The sequence below is a fragment of the Tetrao urogallus genome (genome assembly GCF_951394365.1).
Source record: "Tetrao urogallus genome assembly, chromosome: 1".
Taxonomy (NCBI): domain Eukaryota; kingdom Metazoa; phylum Chordata; class Aves; order Galliformes; family Phasianidae; genus Tetrao; species Tetrao urogallus.
This window is the reverse complement of record NC_136813.1, coordinates 23,269,135-23,291,572: the sequence shown is the minus strand read 5'-3', so window position 1 is coordinate 23,291,572 and position 22,438 is coordinate 23,269,135. Positions and strand designations below refer to the sequence as shown.

The window sequence follows — 22,438 nt, the reverse complement described above, 5'->3', positions numbered from 1 at the left end:
ACTGGAGAAGAAGATTTAAAAGCTTCCGTGCTTCCTTTTTTCTGTGTCAGAAATATCTTTTCTTGTGTTTCATTTTTTGTATTCTTAATTCTTTTTTTAATTATCACACTGATGATGTTCCTAGGCTAGTCTCTTCTGTATTGCCAGAGGCACTATCAATAATCATTCTAAACAAACCCTGAAGAACCCTCACAGGTCCCAGTCCTCTTTGCATTTTCCACTGTACATGGAAGTGAAAAGTTTTCCCTCCAATCTGTAGTCATTGAAAATTTCTTTTGTGTGGCAGGAGCACATGATCCAGAATGAGGTGTCCATTTTAAGACGAGTCAAGCATCCCAATATTGTACTTCTGATTGAGGAGATGGACATGCCAACTGAGTTATACCTTGTCATGGAACTTGTAAAGGTGAGTGTTTTGGAGTTAAACTGCTTGCTAAAGATTGTCTTAACCTTATTCAGAAATTGTACTGGTACTAAAGCTTAGTCAAAATCACAGCATTGTGTCATGATGCTTATAATGCATGGGTCTCATCCAGTGCCCTACTGAAAGATGTGTAACCCACAGTCACATTTTTTTACAGCTTTGGAATACGTACACATCTACCTTTCTGTCATGCTCAGAAATGCCCTATTGGAAATGACCAGTTTTACTTACTCCTCCAAAAGTACTCTCTTTTAAAAGTTTCTCTTAACCAAAAGGCATCTTCCATGAAATGAACTGAAAGTACCCCCACTCTGATCAGATGTAAACATCAAAAATACAATATTATTTGATAAAAGAGTTTAATTTTATGAACCTATGCTAAATATAGACAATATTACTTGACTGTTTTCTCCACTGATCTATATTAACATATCGTCAGGTTTCCATCCTTGATAATAACCTAAATTTCAGCTGCAGGAAGTGGGGGAAGTGAAGGAGAAAACCTATTTAAAGCATGACTCTGTTCTGAAAAGTAAATGCAGCATTTTATATTTGGAGCCCTATTTATTTCTTCATTGTAACTCCCAGATTTTATTTATTCAAACTAGATTTTGAAACTTCATCCAGGTCATCTCTTGCCGTTATACTGTCAAAAACACAATGTATGGGGTCTGAATTTAGCTCTTGGTTCTGATACTAATACACCAGTATGTCACTGTGCATAAAAGGTGGTGAAATACTCTTGAGTAAATTATCCAAATAAGATCAGAAAATCACGGAGGACATGTTGTCCTCCATGCTTATTTTAACAGAATACACCTGCTTTTCACATTCATAATGGAAATAGCAATCCTTCCTTCCTTAGCTATTTGAGAAGGAAATCTTTCTAGCATCCACTTCTCCTGTGTCTTGATCAGCAAGTTGTCCTGGGACAATCTTTCAGGCCTGCACCTGGGAAATCTACTGATTTAAGTGTTTAAGGAAAGCATTGCAATAAGGAAGCCCTTGCTGTGCAGCAGCATTTGTGTGCAGATCTGGTATCTAAGTATGCTCAACGCTTGAGAGCAAGGCAGGTACTATGAAGCCTGGGACCTGGATCACTTCCATTTGAATTAAAGGCATGATCACCTCTGTAGTCATCCTCTGTATCTATGGTGAGAAATAGGCATTAACAGAGATGGTGAGAGATTTTGGAAAGCAGGGCTGCTCTCTGCAGTGCTTTGCACTGGTTGCAGGTGGGATGCTCTTAATGTAGGCCCCTCACTGCAAAGTTGGCTAGGATGATCCCAAGTCCAAGTGTTACTTCAAGAACTTCTTGAGTAGGAGAGAAAGGAGAATTAAACATATTTTGTTCAGTCTCTTCTCTCTTGTGCTGTCTGGCAGCAGCAGTGACACTGCCAGGTTTCCAGTGCAGCATTGCACTTACCTGCTCTCTGCAAAGCTGCTGTGCTGCCAGGCAAGGGGCCATCAGGCATGGCCATGGGTGGATGTCCGCAGATAATCTCTATTTTTGTAACAGGCTGAGAAAGCTTGTTATCCATAGAAAGCTCTGGTTACACTCCATCCTCCTGGGTGCTCAGGAGGTGGCCATGTTGTCCTCATGGGTTTGAGCCTGCCTAAGGTCTGCTTGTCTTGAGCGGTGCTGTGGAGCTTACAGCCCAGCTAACCCTGCTGTCAACTGCCTCCAAGCTCTGAGGAAGCACACTGGGATGTGCTGGTGACAAGGAATGAATGGGGTGCTCAGCGTCTCTGTTTAGTCTCTGTTGGAGAGGTTAAAACCTAGCAAAAAAGCAAAATGCTTACGCTCTTACACTGTGAAAGCCACTATGCAGCCATTCCCAGAAGAATTTTCCCACCTTCTCCATATGCACAGCCCTCTAAAGCAGTTGTGAGTGCAGTGCAAAATAGCACAGCTGGCATTAACCATCACTATTTTGATCATAATTATTGCTCTTTGTTATGGTAAGTGAGCTCACTGAGATCCATGCTACTGTGTATTTTTACCAGTGTTCAAGACATCTTGCATCTTCGAGGGTACCTCGAGTACTCTTGCACAATGTTGTAATCTAGTGTAGCCATCACTTCAGTCTCTATCAATCAATCTTTCATCTTGGCCCCATGAGGTGTGCTAAGAAGTAAAAGCTGTGCCTTGTCTAACATGCCAAGACTTAAGCACATAGCCGGTTTTATGGGTGCAACCTGCTGTGCTATTCATGCTTGAAAAATGTTCAAACTGTATCCCCAGCGAATTTTTAATCAAAGTCCTACTCAGCTTAATAAGAGAGGAAGAGACCAAAAACTCTTTCAAAATGATTACTGTAAAAAAATTATACAAAGAAAACTATCAGTTATTTTCTGGAAAAATCTGTTTTCTTGCACTCTTTGTTTTTTGCTCTTCAGGGTTGCTGAAAATAGTAAGATATCTGTAGTCTTAGATATGCAGTAGAAGGGCTTCGTACACATTATATAGTTCTTGTATCCTAGAGAGCATTGTTCTCATGCTCATTACTTTTATGTGGAATAATAGAAGAAATTGAGAAGAAATATCCTACTCCTGGGCAGTTTGCTTTCTATGAAGCAAACATCTATTCCTTAATATTTAATTGGGGAAAAGAGCCTTGCTGTATTCTACAGGCACCAGGGAAGGTATTTCTGGGAAGACATTAATTGTTAATTCACCAATTGCTGACTGTTACCATTTCATAGTGTGCACTGTTAGAACTGATTAACCATCTGTTATTGACTGACTTTTGAAGAGCTGAGTTTAAATCAAACTCACAGACAGGAAAGAAATTCAAGGAGAAAAGGCTTGATACTGCAGAGCACGGTTTCGGTTAATGCCACCCTGTATTAATTGGTAGTAACATGCTTGACATAAGTGACTGCTGCAAATACCGCCCTCGCTTCATGGCAGTTAGAGCATTCATTGCTTTGTAAAGTGTAAGAAAAAGCACTTCATAAATACAAATATAAACACATTGCAAATGGTGCTTGTAAAAGGAAGCAAAGTCCTGGCTTCTGGCACGCTGCCTCTTTACACAGCGAAACAAAATTGTTATTCAAACCTAATAGGGGTTTGGCCAATTTAACAAGCAAGATTTATTACAGAGTTTCCTTTACTGCTCCAGGATATGATTTCACTTTTGCAGAAACGAAAAAAAGAGATAGATTATATCATTTACATAACAAGGTAATAAATAAATAATTGGTTACTGTACTTCCAAGTATACTTCCTCATGTGCACAGATGATAAAAACTGCATTCAGATGTGCTGGTCTGATTTCACTCCTGAACACAGGATTTAAGACTGAAATGTCAGCCTGAGCTCACCCCTTGTGCCTGAATAAATGATAGGGACCCGCTGTGTGAATCAGCTAAGCAGAACCTTGCAGGGTAAAGTGCTCTTCAGGGACGGGGAAGTCTGAAAAACATTCCGCCTGATACAGCTGTCAGCTGTGTTAACTCTTTCCAGGATGTCACTTCTCTTTTAACTGCAGAGAGTCTCACAGGCTAACTATACACTCTTTTCTTTCCAGACTACCTGGTGAGAAACTTCACTTGCTGGAGAAAATGATTCTGCTTCAGATTAGCTTGGCTGCCTATGTACTCTGCATCTTCTCTTATCTGGAGTTTGAGTTCTCCTTGCACATGAACATTTGTTCTTTTTCTTCTGACTTCACAATAAAATCTTCCCTTCTCTTTCTAAGTTTCAGCTTCTTTCCTTCTTGTCCTTCACATCTCAGCTCAGACTGTTCTCTTTGTTTTGAGACAGATCCTTTGCTGATGTTATGAACACTTCTCCTGAGCATCTGGAACATATTAGATAAGACCAAAGATCTGTCTAATCCACGACCTCATGTTAAAAAGCAGCTGGTACAGGGGCTTCACAGGAAGAAGCGTAGGGAAGATAGATTATTTATCCCACATATTTTGCCACATGCTGATATCTAATACTTAGGGATCAGGTAATGCCATAGTATTGTACTTTTGCCAAATATTTGGCCTTTCTCTCTAATCTTGTATCTGGTTTAACTTGCCTTTTTCTTCCTCCTTTTCCTTCACACTATGTACCTTGATGTATCTTCATCAGTCACCAGCCAGAGCAGGAGGTTCTGATGCAGTCCAGATTTGACAGTCTTTGGCTGCAAGCACTTTCCAAAGCTGGAGTTTGGCATCTGCGGTGGGAATAAACCCACCCTGGCAGTCTTCAGCTGCATCTCAACAATGCTGATTTTTCAGTAGTTTTAATTTTTTGTTTTATTTTGTGTTGTGCTTAAAACTAATGGCTGTTTTCTCATGTTCAAGCCTTTAGTGGTTGCCTTTTCCTACCTTTTTCTTCGTAGCCTTGATTTCTGGAAATATTATTTTCATTTCTCCTTGTTCCTTATTTCTCTGAGTGAAAGCAATGTTTTAGTAACCTGCAGCTGAGCCTTAAAATAGCCACCAAATATCTCGAGGCTGATGATAAAATCATGAGAGTTGGCAAAAGCTGTGACTTTTCCATTGCCCTCAAAAAGTACCTTCCATTTCTTCACAGTGCAGTTTTCTGTGGTGTAATTTTTCTCCTGATGTTGTGACTGCAGCAGCATTTTTTGCATTCTTTTTGAAGAATTATCCATTCCCTATTCTTCTTGTTGTTGTTGGCCCATGTTTCCTTGATGGTGCTGCTTTGGTTTTGGCCAAAGGCCAGAAATGAGTAATGCCTCTCAAAAGATATTTGCTTTTTCCTCTGTTCCATCACACTTCCACCTTAATCTCTTCTTTAAAACTATTTTTTTTCAGTCTTTCTCCAAACACTCACACGTTCCTATTCCTGCTTGCCATCTCAGCCCTGACAGAGTCATCCAACTGCGATGGCTGCCTCAAGTCCTGCTTTGTGGACTTCTGCTTAATATTCCTTCATTTCTTCTTTTTCTCATTTTTCTTTCATCAGCAGTAACTTTGAGCTGAATTAGACAGCATGTTGACCTGGAAATGGTACAAGTTGCCACCTGTATTTATAGCTAAGGTGAACTATTGATGTAAATCCTAAAATGTCTTACAGTATAATTTTGCCATATATGCTGGCAGGTAGCTGATCTGAGTGTTATTCAGAGTTTCTTCATCTTTCTGGGGCTTAGTCAGGCTTTACACAAAAATGTGGTGTCAGCCTGTTTATAATTATAATAAGAATGGCAAGAGCTGGTATGCAGCATCATGACAGGCAGGTATGTAGGCATGCCAGAAATTTGCAACAGGGACCCAGAATAAAAAGGTTGGCAAGCACTGAACATGTTACAGGAACAGCATCAGGTGGGAACAGTTTGCAGTGGAGACTCCAGCCCCATGGCTGTCCAACTGAGCGGTGGCAAATGGTACTGAATTAGCGATACGTTCAGCTGCCGCCATGGGAGGTGTCATTACATTGCGTAAAGCAAGAAAACTGCTGCTCCTCCTCCTCCTCAACAAACAATACTCACTGACGTTCCCTCAATTTTTTTTTTTTCAGTCATTACACAAATAATGTTACTTATATGCTGTGGTCATTTTGCTCCAGGGAGGAGATCTTTTTGATGCTATTACTTCCACCAACAAATACACAGAGCGGGATGCCAGTGGGATGCTTTACAATCTGGCCAGTGCCATCAAGTATCTTCACAGCCTGAACATCGTTCACAGGGATATCAAGCCGGAGAACCTCTTGGTGAGTGAAAATTCAGCTTTCAGTTTTGTTGATAACTTAGAAGTGTGTGAGAGTCGGTCTGCATTTTTCTCTTCTTCCAGATATGCCCCAAGTTTATTTCAGGCTTTTAAGTCATTTAGTTTTAATCTTAGCATTGTAAAGCTCTCCTAAGATTAACAACTAACACAAAAAAGCCCCTAACATCAGTTGTCTAGACTGTTCCCCAGGACGCAGCAACAGGATGATTTTAGTGATCACTAGAAGTGAACTTTTAGTGAGCTGCTGTGTAATCTCAGACTTCACATAAATACAAAGGAGTGGTGTCCCCGATAGACCACTCTGTATGTCTGCAGCTGCTTAAGCAATTAGCAGCAGCTCAGTTTTACCAAGATTGTATAAATTTTGTGCCCAAATCATGTGCTATGTCAAAGCAGAACCAGGAAGACACTTCTAAATCCTTCTCTCCCAAATAATCCTATAGAACACTATAGACATTTCTTTAAGTTTTCCTTTTTCTCACTTAATCTATATGAGCGTTATCCACTGAAGACAATGAAAACAGTGCCCTGATGCTTAGTCCTCCTGAGTTTTTGTTTTCTTGAGTGCAGAAGTTGTGTTCTCCAGCTGATTTCATTTCATTTCTTCCAGTGAATTAATTTCTCTTAATTACATCTGGCATGTTCCAGTATGAAGATATCCCAATTCTTCTACAAGCATAGAACAATCTTAACAAGACCTAGAATGTCAGTTCCCTCATCCCTGTGCTGTCTGCCGTGTGTTTAGTACGGCTCGAGGCTGAGAAGGTTTTATGGGAAAGCTGACTCAGGTAGATCTTGACAGAATTCCAGGGAATCGGATTCTTATAGTTGAGGCTCGTCTAGCAATAGATACCTCCATAGCTCTGACTGAGGAAGTAGTCTGGCCTAATTTTGCAGAAACTGCCAAAAACTTGTGCAGAAATCTAATTAGAAACCAGTGATTGATACTCCTTTAGCAGCCCTTGGTGTTCACAGGTGGCTGCATGCAGAGGTTATGGCAGTCACACGTCAGCATTCATTAGCGCTTTGACAAGGGAGGTGCAGTAATGTCTTGGTGTAGGGGATTGTCTTGAGATGTCTCTAAATTCCTGGCAGCAGCAGAATGAAACTTACGGGAATGAGAAGAAAGTTGACAGGAGGTGGGGACAACAAAGAGAGAATAAAATCTTCCAGCCCAGCCATCTCTGGAAATACCCACTACCATGGATAATCATGTTGTTTTCCACTGTAGCCAAATTGCTTATGAGTGATTTTTCCTGTGTTGTATGTATGCATAGGTACTACATTGCAATTGATACTGAGCAGTGAGTGTGCAGTACTTCACTCTTTACAACATCATAACCATAACAGCCAGCATTTGACTAACAAATTTTCTAAGGTTTATCACGTCTTTGAAAGAAATGAATTGTTTTGGAAGACAGCTTTTGAGCCAGGGTTAGCTGGGTTCTGACTCTGTCTCCGGCATTGACTGCCCATGGGCTTATGTATTTCTTAGGTCCTACTTTGACCTTCTTACCTGCTACATGGGGTGGTACTTCTTGTATCACCAGTCTGCCATTGGAGTTATTTTCCTGGAATTTATAAAATGCTTATAAGCTGGCCTAACAATCAGCGTCCAAGATTTTAGGGTATGCTGATTATCTGTGATTTTTTACCAACATGCACATTTTTATTCTCTGGAGGGTGCCTTCCATGCTTTAATTGGAACATTTTTCATAATTGCTGCTATTTAGCACGTTTATTTTGTCAAGTCATGGGGATGTCTTTATAGCCATATAATAAACCCTAGAGAACAACTTCTCTGACTGTTGCCATCTGCAGTGATCACAAGAGCAGCTTAGAAAATACTGACAGTCTTTATAGTAATAGGATACATATGGTGGCACACAATTATGTGTGGCTGCATTCAATTAGTGTTGTACAATTACACAGTTTTACTGCTTAGTTAAAACAGTGAAAGCACTACATAGAGGGTAATTTGCACTAATTCCCATTTCTTTAATTGCCCTTTGGTATTTAAATGCAGTAGAACATATATAGCATTTGTTCTGAATAACACAAGCATTAAATTATCTTTCACATTCCTTGACTGGCAAGGAACATACCACAGCTTCAAGATGGAATCCTTTTTATATGGAGTTATAACAGGGTAAGCAAAAGTTACTTTGTTTGGTTTTACAAGTCAAGTGAAGTAGCTTTCCAAGGAAAGTAGTTCCTGAAGACAGGTGGAGCAAAGTACAAGAAAATGCACAGTACCAAACTTCCTCCATTGGTAAATATTGCCAAACAAGCCTTTTCCATAAATAATTTCTGGTATATATAACGTTCAGACTGTTAATGGAGGAACCTTACAGATGATCAGTAGGTCAGCACAACTCAGAGCATGAAATACAATAGGATATGCTAATTAGACTGAATTCAGCTCTTAATGTTCTAAGTGAACACTTTACATTTTTCAGCAAGTGAATATTTAAAGCTCTAGTATCTAGCCTTTAATTAAAACTGTTGTTGAAATTAGATTTATTACAGCCATTTCAAGGAGCACTTTCTTTAGTTTCAGGAACCAGATGTATTTAACAATCTGTGTTTTTAATAAAACCATAATTGCTTTTTTTTTTTCCCTCTAAGCCCATCTTTCTTCTGGTTTAGCAGCAGAGAAATATGAATCTATATCAAAATGTTGGTCCTTTTAAAGATTCAGTTTTATTGTTGAAAATAACATAAATAAAAGAATTCTGTGCATTCTGAATGTCAGCTTGTGACTGTATTGTATGGTAGTGGTGATTCAGGACAGAGGGGGGGTTCCTCTCGAACCCACGAATGACGAACAGTAACAAAGGAGATGTTTAGCTATGGGATTTTATTTTATTTTATAATAGAGTCAAGTATTTCATTTTTGCACTATGTGAACCATTCAAGGGTCCATTGCGGAAAGCATTGAATTACTTAAGAAAATTTTGCTCTGCAAAAACTTGCAGACAAGTTTGATATTTGATGCAGGACTGATTGAGATGGGTATTAAGGGTGATGTTGTTTTTGATCGTGAAGTGTGATATATTCTCATTTTCTCAGGCATTACTGGTGATTGTTTTCATGGTACACTGGGCAAGCCAGACTGTATGGAGCTTTAATTTGGATTGCAAAATAATAATGTGATGTATCTATGCTTTAAGAAGCACTCCCAAGACCCTTTCCACTTTCTAAGGTGTTATGGTAAATAGCATTAACATGCATCATAGACAGTTTCAAAACAGGCAGCAAAAACCCAAAGTAGTAGTTGGATTAAAGACAGATTCATAGTGCAGTGTGTAATTTAGATTAGTTTCAGTCTGGTTTAAGCATTTTCTGCATGTTTTCAGTGTTTGTAGGTTTGTGTTTGTTCTTTTGCATTGTGCTAGATTTTCAAATGTGTATTTTTTAATGAAGTTTCTAGCTTTTCTTGTTTCTTAATCGCCCTTCACACCCATGAAAACCCCCAAAATATCATGTTCTCTGAAGACCACGTGTGTTTTAAGGGCTGATTTTTAGGTGTTCTCATTATCAGCCCAGCCTATGTCCGCTGATGATGGTGGGAACACATACTGCTAGGAGACTGGTGTTAGGCAGTCATGCAAGGAGAGGACTGTTGCGGGTGTGCATCTGTTGTTACTATCAGTTGTGTTGTTGATCACTGTTGTGTTATCTAAAAACGTGAAAACCCCGTGTGAGCCTTTAAACTCTTTATAGGTAAGACTCAAAAACTCAAAATACCTGCACTATTGGTATTGGTATTGGTATTAGAATTGGCTATCAGTGGGAACACTTCGGCTGGAAGGTCAGACCTTTGCTTTTGTACTTCTGTTTTTAATGAGAGGTAATACATCCTTTGTTAGCTAGGTAGCAAGGTAAGTCTTCCCCAAACATTGTAGAAAATTGTCCTATTTGTCTGAATTTTCAAAACTTTCTGCTGAGTGTGTTGCGTGCAAGGAAGAAAATGAAGACTGCAAATTAAAAGGAATTTTTCAGGCAGTTAATAAATCATATAGTAGTTTCCTTGGTAGAACTCTTTTAAACATTTGAATTTTGTTCCTGATTTAGGTATATGAACACCAAGATGGAAGCAAGTCCCTGAAGTTAGGGGACTTTGGCCTAGCAACCATTGTGGATGGACCTCTATACACTGTCTGTGGGACCCCAACATATGTAGCTCCAGAAATCATTGCTGAAACTGGGTAAATCGATTCTAGTGAGAATTCATTGTTCTGTTTGCAGTAGAATGTGTTCTCAACATTGTACCAGATATGAGTTCTTGCAGCTAGGATTTCTATGATGCTTTTGCTTGGATGTGATGCTGAATCATACCGCATAGGACATCTCAGTCAGAAGGGACCTCTGGAAGCTATCTTGCCAAAACCAGTTCAATGCAGTGTTGAATTTGTAATTATAGCAGGTTGCTTTGTTGTTAGCCTCAAACTTCTCAGCATTAAGTTACTAACTAGCCAATTGCACGTACTATGGAATTAATTCTCATACTAACTCCAGAGATTATTAGATACTGTTTACTTAATTTTATTTTGTTGTCAAACACTGTCCTTTTCTTTGTTCCATCAATAAATATCTGCTGGTTTGAGCAGCCTGTGGCCATCTTTTCATCACTGTAGGCTTTCTGTTGGTAGAGGTCACTGTCTAGCTAAGCAATACAGCATATTGTCTTCTGGACATTTACAAATTCTTATCTGATGTAGTTTTAAGATGTAAATGAAAAACAAAAGAAAGGAAAGCAAAATTAGAATAGGTCAGTAGATAGAATATAGCGAAAGAGCAGATAAAAATATGTAAGAACTTGTTAACGATCCATAGAATCATAGAACCATAGAACCATAGCACTGTAGAACTGTGTAGAGTCATAGAATCATAGATGGCCTGGATTGAAAAGGACCACAGTGATCATCTGGTTTCAACCCCCCTGCTATGTGCAGGGTCACCAACCACCATACCAGGCTGCCCAGAGCCACATCCAGCCTGGCCTTGAATGCCTCCAGGGATGGGGCATCCACAGCCTGCTTGGGCAACCTGTTCCAGTGCATCACCACCCTCTGTGTGAAGAACTTCCTCCTAATATCTAATCTAAACCTCAGTCTCAGTTTAAAATGATTCTGAAAATGATTTCTGTGTTCTTGTACTGTAGTTCCTGGACATCAGATTTCTCTAACCATATCTCTCACACTTATAGGTATGGCTTGAAGGTGGACATCTGGGCAGCGGGCGTGATTACTTACATCCTGCTCTGTGGTTTTCCTCCATTCCGTGGGTATGGAATGATCCCTTCAACCATCCTTGCTCTGTGAATCGGTCCCTGTGCTGCTTCTGCATTAAACAAGTTTTCTGCTTATAGGGTTTGGTTTTTCCCATGCTGTGCATAGTGATTTTCACAAATCCCATAAATGTTTGTGACTTCATTCTGTCTTGTGTTTGTTTATTTTAGTTTAAACTTAATTATGTTACAAAGCAAGGTCCTCCATTATGGGTTCTGGGTGTCTTTGCCTGATGTTTAAAATACATAGTGAAATAAAAATCTTTCATGGACAAAATGCAGCTTATTTTGTGATTTTAAAAGATTGATAAAATGTAAACCACTTAATGGCATGCCAGATCTTTTCTCCCTCTCAGAGCAATTGCAAAGTGGTTGACCGTCCTAAAAAGTGCCAAATGAGCTTTGTTTTATTGACCTCAGCATTCACATTTGTGCCTGCATGCTTAGGAAGAATAAACAGCTTCCTAAAGCACGCTAAGGAACATCCAATTAAAAGCAATTTCAAGAACCTTCTTAAAACCAGCTCTGGAAATAATGCCTTTGTGGGTTTTGTTTTTGTTTTTTATTTTCCAGAAGTGGAGATGACCAAGAAGTACTTTTTGATCAGATTTTGATGGGACAGGTGGATTTTCCGTCTCCATATTGGGACAATGTTTCTGACTCTGCAAAGGTAGGTTTATGTCGCTAATGGAACTGCTTCTCCAGTATTCCTCCTAATGCTTGAGATAATAATGACTGTTGTCCTTTCAGCGTGCTGTATTTGACATCTCTTATACATCTCCTGCTACATCTGTAAATTCTTCTGTGCTACCAAGAATGAATTGTCATTTGATCGCTGTCTGTTAGTTTAGGAGGTCCTGCAATGGACCCTACCTCTTTATGATGTTTCATACAGCAGACACACCAGCACCCTTTACTGACCAAGAAATAATTATGAGTAAGTTGGTTGCATCTGTCCTCCTTAGGTTGGAAGTTCCCTGGGACTGTGTATGCATTTATGATATGGACGAGGTTCCAACTTGGAGCCTTTGAACATGATAAAATAATGTTACAGGGAAGCTATTTTCCCTTATTAATGCCATTAAATGATGTATCTGTCATTTCTTTCTGTCAGTGAACCAGGCCAAGCATTGTCTGTAACTCACTGTTGTCAGCATGGTATGAAATATGGACTTCTTCTGTCCACCGGTTCATGGGTAGCCTCTTGACACAAGACAGGGAAGAGTTAGAGCTTGGGATGTGCTAAAGCAGGTACAACACTTAACAGATATAGATCCTGATGGATCTGGGGAAACAGTTTCCCTCACAGACTTTCTAGGGATCAGAAATTTACTACAGTCACATATACATACACAGAGAGAAATACAGTACATATGTGTATGTTAAAAAATAACCACAAATAAAAACTATTTGGTTTTCGGTCAACATGTAGTTAACTGCTCAGTTTCCCTAATACGTGAGTGTTCTGCAAGTTTGCTTCTAAAGTCTGTAGGACAAATCCAGAAAAGAAGTGTCTTCCTATTTCTTTCAGTGTGTTTAATTGCAAAACATTTTGAAATTTGGAAGTGAATGTAAGTAATGAAGTAGCATTCTAAGTTCTGAATCTCAATTCTTCAGTGCTAGTAACGTCTTTCTTTTGTGGATGTGTGCATGGTGATCAGTCTGGTATTCTAGTTTGTTAATTAATGAAATTCACTCATAGAGTTGGAAGTCCCCTAGCTAGTCCATGTAATTGTTTTGTAGCAGCCTTTATTGCATATCTGCAGAATGGGAAGGACCTCTGGAGGTCACCCAGCCCAGCCCCTACTCAAGCAGGGACAACCAGAGCAGGGTGGGTGCCCAGGACCGTATCCAGGGCCATCAATAATGAGAATTCTGCAAGTCTTTTGCCAATAGTGTTTTCCTTTGAAACTTCTTCTTCCAAATAGTTCATACTGAATTTTCTATTTTGAAACATTAATCTATTCATTTAACTCCTTCTCCTTGTTGCTAAAAATTATTCATTTTGGTCTTTGGTGATAACCCTTTGTTTGCAGTTATGCTGCAGTCCTATTTTCTGTGCACCCCATTCAGTGTTGGAATTATGTGTTCATTTGCATGCTAGTTGAAAACTAGGTAATGGCATAGGAAATCAGAGCCTGAAAAAATAATGTATTACAGTGTTACATTAAATATCTTCTATGTCATTTATACAAGATCTTAAAATTCTAAATCTGCTGGCTTTTTTTCCTACAGAGGAATTGACATTTTCTTAATGGGAAGCTAACCTAATTTCATGCAACCATCTGTTTTGTATATTATGTATTAAATGCTCTTCTTTTATACAGTGGCTACAGAACTGTAACTCAGAACTTTCTTCTTGCTTTTCAAGGTACTGTTAGATACTGATTTAAAAGTTCAGCTTGAAGTTCAGAAGTTCATAGTTAATACATGTTAATACATTTCTGAAGTTGGTATTTCATTCCATCTTTGAGCACTCTTCTATAATCAGCTGAAGAGTACTTCAGTGAATTAAATCCGTGGCTTTGTTCTTCAAAAACTGTGTTTGACCCAGTGTTCCATTTCTCAGGAGCTTATCACAATGATGCTTCAAGTAGATGTAGATCTGCGATTCTCAGCCTTGCAAGTTCTTGAACATCCATGGGTTAATGTAAGTATTTTTCAGGCTTATAGATGCTGTCTGTAATTTTCCACCTTTGAGCTCCTCTTTGTCACATCCTTTCTATGCCCTTTTGGAGCCATCATGTTACAAAAAATACCACAGATTTAACTGGAAATGAGCTAGGTTACAAGCTGCTGTGGTATATCGTGTATCATGGAGTATTCACTGTTTTATGCATGCTCAGCCTCCCTCTTCTCTGAAATATTTTGGGTCAGGTTTTCAGCATATCTCAACCACACTTGACAAATTTACACCTCTAACAATCAGCTTGTGGGTTCAGTGGCACATTTTGCTTTCCTGAAATGAAATGGACTCAAAAATCTGACAGTTGTGATTAAGAGCTATTGAAATATAGTCAATGGTGTTAAGCCCACTTGATCCAGCATGAAACAGGGAAACCTTTAGCATCATGTTTAACTTCTGACATTGAAATATACATGTATTTATGTGCAGCCATATCCGTTTAATCTGAGTTACCATGAAATAGCTATTTATGCATCCTGGCTTATCTCGTAGTGACTGGACATTTGCCATAAAAGCGATAATCGGTGAAGTGGTATATGGATAAATCTGGCAGAGAATAAAGAGATTTGTCTCTAATTCGTGTTGAGACAGGGACCCTACTTAATATTTGCTAATTATTTCAGACTATTTAATATGTCTTAAAATATTTGGTTGAGAAGAAAAATAAAAATCGGAGAAAGTCCAGATTCAAATTCAGGAAAGATGATTGAAGAAGGCAGAAATACAACTGGGACTGGGAGAGGAAAAAAAAAAAAAAAAAAGGAAGAAATAGTGTTTCATTTTCCTTTCTTAAAGTTGGAGTGTGCAGTTCTCACTAGAATAATATTTTGTCCTGTTAACAGATTCCCTGAGCTGCTGTATCCAAACGATTTATTGCAATGAAAGATTATTCTAATAATTCACAGATACAATAATCTCAGAGGCTAGTCTTTTTTCTTGAGAAGTGTCCTCCACGTAGCCTACAATAGTGGCAGTCACTGAAGTGTTTACATTCGTTAGTCCTGGAGGCTACCTGCTTGACCAAACCATTTAAAATGACTTTTATTATAAATGATATTATCTGGCAGACCACTTCTGCTGTGTACAAAGAGCAGAAGGATCTACGATAGTGTGTGATGAAAATCTTTTCATTTTAAAGATGACATTCAAGCAGCTGAAATATTAATTTTCCTTGGTGTCAGGTTCTGTCCTTGGACATGGTGTTCTGTCACAGTTTATAATGACTTTTGGTAACTGAAGTGTCTCTATCTCCACGGGAGAAGGGTGGATGGGGATTTCTGTCTTGCTGTTCAGGAAGAGACGGGAGGTGGTCAGAACCTGCAGAGAGGCCAGGTCACCCGCTGCGTCAGTCTGCATATTTCTGCTGAGGCTATTGAAGAGTCTTTTATTTATACAACATGAGGATCTGGCCACCAATTTTCCTTTTTGTGAGCTTTGTGCTCTCTCCAGATGCTTTGTTTTTGTTTTTGTTTTTGCTTCAGTTATACAACAGTGTATCTTAGGAAGTGATTTCAGCAAGGTGCATCAAGAAGTGCCATTTTTTGTGACTGTGGTGTGCAGATGATGGTGTGCTCCCTGTGCTTCCTAATGGTTTCAGCAAGGGGGACTGGGAAGAAGGGTAAGGAACAAGTGGCTGAAGTCTTCCAGAACTGCAGAGCTCCTGTAGCCAACCCCACGTTCTCACTACCAAAGCATCCTGATGAATTCCTGGGTTTCTGTGCAGTGAGTTACATGTGGCTCCCTTTGCCAGAGGTGCCTTGGAGACCAAGTATAAATGGATTCAAAAGAGAGGTTGATACATTTTTGGAAGGTGATCCCATTGGTGCTTGTTAAATGCTGCAGTCTGGATAAAATTTCTGGGTCACAAAGCTCTTAAGTACTTGGTTGGCAGAAACTGAAAGATATACCAAGGAAAATTCAAGTTCTACTTGCCTTCCTTAACTGTGTTTTTTTGTGAACAGTGATTGTGGTGCACTAATCATGAAATACTATGTATAAGGAGGGCACGTAGAACTGGAAGCTGGATAGTCTCAATCACCTTTGGTTTTGCTCTGCTGCACATCTTGTAGTTTTATGCTGATTCTTTGCAATCAAAACCTGTAGCTGTTCCATCCACCAGTAACTGAAGCAGGTATTCTAGGATAGTTCTGTCCAACTTACAAGAGGTTTCTTCTGTCCAAGTGTTGCTCTTAATAACTGAGATGAGTCAATATTTTGTCTTCACTCATGATGGCTGGTGACACAGATCAAAACCTCTTTTGAATTCTCGTATGTATTCTGCAGATATATTTTTCTAGAAGGAAAAGGGCTAGCACTGGGACCAGTTCTGGAAAGTGTTTGAGCACATTCCGAAGGTTGCTCCTATTTCAGTGCATGCCACATGGAAATGCTTAGTGTTAGGAATAAAATTAACTACATAGATGGCATTAAAGTCCCAGTTCGCTTCAGGAGAATTAAAAACATGACTGAGTTGAAACAGGTGCTTAAATGCTTTTATGAAAAAGGACACTTCCCTCAGAGAGTCTGAGAAGTATGTGGCAGGGGAAGGCTTCTTGCATGCAGAGGCAGAAGGATATACTGGTGTCACATCCAGCCTCTCATTCCAGTACCATCTCTTGGCCAGTTGTGGGCATCACACAGCCTACCTGTGATGCATGTGTCCTAATTGCCTGGGCAATTTTCTGCAACGTTCTTAGAATATTGTCTCCTTTCCAGAGGGCAAAAGGCACCTGGAGTTTCCATCTAACACATAAAACTTCCCTAGTTAACCTGTTGAAATAGTTCTTTAAGGACTTTATTTTTCCTTTTCTTATTTTGGTTCTCTTCACACAGAGGTAAAGTTGCAAATAAAGCACTGGATAGGGCAACTGGATTGAAAAGCAGGCATATGTTTTCTTTGACAAATCCAAGAAACTTTTTCTCTCTTTGATCAAACCTTTGATAGAAGTGTTCTAACTGCTTACACCGTATAAAAGCATTTTGTAGATTGTAAATAACCGTTCCACTTTATAGCTGCTTACTATGTGATTACTTGGTAAATTGCTGAGATTCCTGGAATGTACTTTGACAGTTTCAATAGGAGCCAACACTCATTTCAGTTTCAGTTTTTGCTATAAAAATAGCAGGAATCCTCTTGGAAACTGCAAAACTTTTTATGGTCAGTGTCAGGCCAGCTAAGCAGTTCCTATGTCAATAATATCCCAGCTGTTTTCAATTCAAAAAAAACAAAACCTGAAAAGATGTTGGCTCCTTGCCACTGCCACAGATGGAGATCTTGAATTCAAAACGCAATTCAGCAGCAGTTCTTTGCCCCCTCAATTTAGTTTGTTTGAATTTGTCTCTCAAATGCAGTACACTTAGACCTGGAAACAAATCCATCAGTTTATACTTCCCGTACTGGGACCCCAGCTCTTTCTTTTACCTGATGGAATTCTGTACAAAACCTAAGAATTGTAAGGGTGGCTGGAAGCTTGAGATCTGATGTTTTAAACATTGGTAACACTATATAACCTGCAGTACAGCAGTGGCAAGTTATGGGACACACCTACTCTGTTTTTGATGTCTAAATATTTTCTAATTTATTTTGTACACTGAATATTGAGCACTGAATATGAAAGGTATGGATTGAATTCTGTAAGCCCTTCTCTGTTAAAATAATCAATATAAAATGTGCTGTGCTGTTACTGGAGGAGGAAGATGGCACACAATAGCCTAAGAAGAATTAGAGAAACTGTAGCCTTTGTATGTATCCTTAACCATGTCTGCCTTAGAGATTTCAGTGTAAAAGAAATGAATAACCAAGCAGTAAATAGTAACAAGCTTAACATTTGTAAGAAATTTTATTTAAAATGCTATTTCTTATTCAGCAGCTGCAGTACCTTTTGGTCCCATCCTAGGGCACTAACCAGAGAAAAATCTCCTTGCAATCCTTGAAGGAAACAGAGTCAAAAAGCTTTTCCTGCACTTTTATTTGCTCTACTTTTCTGCTTTTATTTATATAATGACCTCTTCATCTGATGCATTCAGACCTGGAAAGAAAACCTCTTGTGACCAGCTTGAGAAATGCATCTGAGTGTGTCAGGCAGTGGGAGTCCTGAACACTGTTTAGTCTTTTTTTTTTTTTCTTTGGGTGACAGTGTCTCCTGCATATAAAACAGTGCAAATACGGTAAGAATGTTTGTTAATGACTCAAATGATGCCAATATAGTCCATTTGTTTTTTTTATTTATTTTCTTAATTCTTGCAAATAGAGATTTTGCATAGTCTGATGAAAAAAATAATCTGAAGAACCCAGGCAGTTAAGAGCATTCAGGTGAAAATTCAAATTCTGGACCAGACTTTAGAAGCTGCCAGAGGATTTTGGCTGCTCAGCTTCTCAGGACAGCACTTCTTTCAGAGCATCAGCAGTTCCGCGTTCTCAAAAATTCACGACCCTTTGAAGTTCCCAGAACTGAGCACCAAAAATCACAAGTCATCTTTAAAAGCTCTTGTCCTGACTGCTACAGCTAAGATGAAATTCTGTGGTCCTAATCCACTACAAGAAGTTGTTCATGTAGCTGGAGGTTTAGACAGGGGAAGGAGCACTGCTAACCTCCTTGGGGGCTGGCATCCTTCCCATCACAGCAACCTGATGAAATTCTAGTCAGGAATGTTTAGCCTGTTCTCTAGTTCTACAATTCACTCTGCTGATTCTCTGAATCTGATGTGTTATTTGGTTGCTTTTTCTTACTTTCTGCCTTTTGAAACTGCAGAGCAGCTTTTTTTTATATGTAGTTAAACAGCTGTCATCTCTCACACTCAATATCTATCCATTATATTGTTGCTGGCTGAAGTGACTCCGGGAGCCAGCTAATATATACTAGCTTGTTTACAAGGTGCTTTGGAATAAAAAAAGATCTCTGGTAGACATTGGGTAGCACCTGCATTAGCTGAACAATTTAAAATGGTAGAATAATTCCTGTGCATGACTATGCTATCTCTTAAACTGAGCTGAAGTTTTCTTCTAAAAACTGGATCCCAGAGTATGTATCTCTGACTCGTTGCCACTGGAACAGTGGGTGTGGTGCTTCACAAACAAAATATTACCCCAATCTTGGTAACTGTTGTCTTCACTGTAATTTAGGCTTTTGACAAGACAACATGAAACCTTGGCAGGCTTTCATTGTCCAGAAAGCCAAGAGAATGATTTTTTCTTTTCCCTCCAATGAGAAAAAGATCACTTTATAGGCTTTCTTCTGGGAAAGGCAAGGTCGGTGGAAAGCAGGTTATTTTTAGGGCTCATATGCACCAAGCCAAAACTCCCCAGTGCTGGACAATTATCAGCTACTGGGTTGCATTGTTTTGTTTTGCAGCTGTGTGCACTTGACCATATTTCTCCAGCTGAAACATTTTGTTAAGAGGTGAGTGAGGGATCTCTAAACACAAACTCCCCAAACTAAATAAATTACAAACGCAAACCAACCTCCCTAAAGTTCCCATGTGCTCGCAGGGATGGTGATTTACTGCAGTGATTGTGTAACTCTTTAAGAGCACTCAGAGTCACTGTAGAGGCAGAAAAAAGAAGTCTGAAATCTCTCTGTGTTCTGATCTTGTCTCTCATTTCTATGTACCTTGGTAGAATTGCGCTTTAAGTGGACTTCCAAGAATTTTCTAAGCTGCTGATAGCTGCATCTATGAAGCAGTAGTGGAGGGATATCAGATCCATGGATGGATATCAGATCCATGAATGGGCAGACACCTGATATCCTGCATATTCTGTGTATAGTTGCCTGAAATCCTTCTTATTCTGCTTCGTAGAGTTCTCATCAGCCATGGCTTTTTCAGCTGCCACTCCTGCTGGTTCCCTCTTCCCTGCTCAATCAGTCACACAGGCCTTGTCTGCCATTTCTAAAAAGCTCCTTCTTTGGGCTTCAATTCAACCTGCTGATTTGGGCAAACTGCACACTCCTTTCTTTTTTCTAGGGTTGTGCTTCCATGTGGAGGACAGCAGATGGGTATTCCAGGAGCAGGAGCTCTCAGCTGTTGTCTGGGAGCATGGTGCCCAGCTTCTGGGCTAGGTCCCTCACGCAGCTGATGCACACGGCAGCAGAACATGGCAGCCTCAGCTTGGCCCTGTAGCCCTCTGCTCACTTTTCCCTCATTTTTGCTCAAGTTGATAAAATGTGTGTTTTGGCAAGGAAAACAAGGCCACCACAGCTGGCTTCAGCCCTCCCCCGCTTTTCTGCCTGTGCAGGAAGATGCATACTAGATGCCCTAAACCAACCCATGGTGTGGGTCATGCCTCAGTGGTACATCCTGATGTTCATGAAGGCCTGGCCTCACTTGCACCACAGGCCTGGGCTAGGGCATGTCTCAGTTTCCACTCTGCCTGTATTGCCTCTCCCTGGGGCTCACTGAGCCACAGCTGGAGCTCTCACCCAACCCACAGTCCCTCAGCATGTCACCTTGATGGCTGCTAAAATAATTCCCATGTGCACTTAGGCTGTGGCTGGCTGGGGATGCCATAGGCAGAGCTTAGAAAGTGCCTTGTCTCAGGCTAGATTTTGACAAATAACCGGTGCATGCTTGTATCAAACTTTCTCAAGATTTAAAGTCTTCCCCTCACACTGCTACAGTAAATCTTCCTTTTTTTCTTGTATTAAGGGGTAGAATTTAGTCAAATCACTCCTGAACTTGGTATTTCACAGGGATTCTGGAAATCATAGAATCACAGAATCATTAAGGTTGGAAAAGACCTCTAAGATCACCTATGCCAACTGTCCACCTCCCACCAGTATTGCCCACTAACCATGTCCCTCAGTACCACATCTCCACGTTTCTTGAAGTCTTCCAGGACCAATAACTCCATCACCTCCCTGGGCAGTCTGTTCCAATGCCTCACCACTCTTACTGTGAGAAATTTTTCCTAATGTTCCTTGTCTGAGGTTAGATTTTGACAAATCCCCAGTGCGTGCCGATATCAAGCTCTCTCAAGATTTAAAATCTTCCCTTCACATTGTTACAGAATTTTTTCCTTCTTTTCATGTATCAAAAGACTGAATTTAAGTCAAAACACAGCACTTCTGAGCTTGATGTTTCACAGGGCATTAAGAAATCTTTCTTTGTGTCCCACCAAGCCAGAAACTTCTGGTTTCTGTAATCTCTTGGGTTCTTTCTGTGTTTAAGTTCACTATCTTTAAACACATTTGAGGAGTAAATAGAAGAATGAACAGGCCTGAGCTTATCATGCTTTGATGCACCTACGAGTAACCAGTCAGTGGTAGTCAAAACCTAGTAGAAAGAATAATAAAATATTTAATGATCATTATTAATTAGATTAACCTAAAGCTTGTGAGAAAGATGTTTTGTAAAGAAGAAGAGACAGGCTGGTTTGTTACATAACAGGATGCTCATCCTGTAAATACTTTACATTGATCTGAGACAATGACTGACTCAATAGTTTTATAACATTTCTTTTCTGTATTGGGAGGTGCTGTCAGAATCACCTGACAATTCCTTTATTTTGCCTTTTCTCTCTGAAGTTTTGTTTTACTTTGTTTCTTCACAGGATGATGGCCTTCCAGAGAACGAACATCAGCTATCAGTAGCTGGGAAGATAAAGAAGCATTTCAACACAGGCCCTAAACCGAACAGCACAGCAGCTGGAGTTTCTGTCATAGCAGTAAGCATCTGAAATACACAGCTGAAACACTTAAATATGTGCCCTCAAGACTGTGTGTGTTTAGGGCATGCCACCAAAAGAAACCAGAGAGGATCAGTTTAGGTAGCTCTAACTATTAATATAAACATAATTTGGTATTCTGCCACTGATTCTCCTTGTGAGTCACATTGTTATTTAATAGCCCTAGGAGATACAACAGTATGCACACTTTCACATTTTGTCGGAAGGTTGTTGTACCTAACATTGATGCATGTAGATTCAGTATTTGAACTATGGGACCATGGCATTTTACTTGGCAGCAGAATCATCACATGGATTGAGGCAGCACAGAAGTTGTAGCAGGACAGCAGCACTTTACAATGAATGGAAATTACTTCAAAACTGTAACAGCGAACCCATATGGCAACCTTAGCTTCTCTTCTTTGAAAACATCAAAGAGAGCTATAATGACTCACTTCTTGCTGAAAAATGCTACCTTTGGAGTTGATTCTAGTCTAGCCACTGCATATTTAGCTGAGCATCAACACAGTACTGTTCCATGCCAAAACTACATGCAGATTGCAGGTTGCTTCCCTCCAGACAGAAGGACATAATTGGATAGAGAGTTAATAGAGCTCCTTGCTGCCTTCTGTCACTGCAGCTGCGGTTTGGATGTTCCAGGTTATAATGTGTTGG

The 22,438-nt window shown here is 39.7% G+C and overlaps 1 protein-coding gene across 2 annotated transcripts in view; it reads left to right on the top strand.

The window, feature by feature from the left end:
* The window catches only part of DCLK1 (doublecortin like kinase 1), a gene marked incomplete at both ends in the record, with an annotated part of 222,557 nt that overhangs the window by 185,639 nt on the left and 14,480 nt on the right, over nucleotides 1–22,438 (top strand). For both annotated transcript variants that reach the window (XM_079534602.1, XM_079534603.1), the window contains 7 exons: nucleotides 287–406; nucleotides 5,961–6,107; nucleotides 10,202–10,335; nucleotides 11,337–11,414; nucleotides 11,991–12,087; nucleotides 13,987–14,067; nucleotides 21,650–21,763. In XM_079534602.1, coding sequence (XP_079390728.1) covers nucleotides 287–406; nucleotides 5,961–6,107; nucleotides 10,202–10,335; nucleotides 11,337–11,414; nucleotides 11,991–12,087; nucleotides 13,987–14,067; nucleotides 21,650–21,763 — 771 coding nt within the window. The remainder of the gene's footprint in view (nucleotides 1–286; nucleotides 407–5,960; nucleotides 6,108–10,201; nucleotides 10,336–11,336; nucleotides 11,415–11,990; nucleotides 12,088–13,986; nucleotides 14,068–21,649; nucleotides 21,764–22,438) is intronic.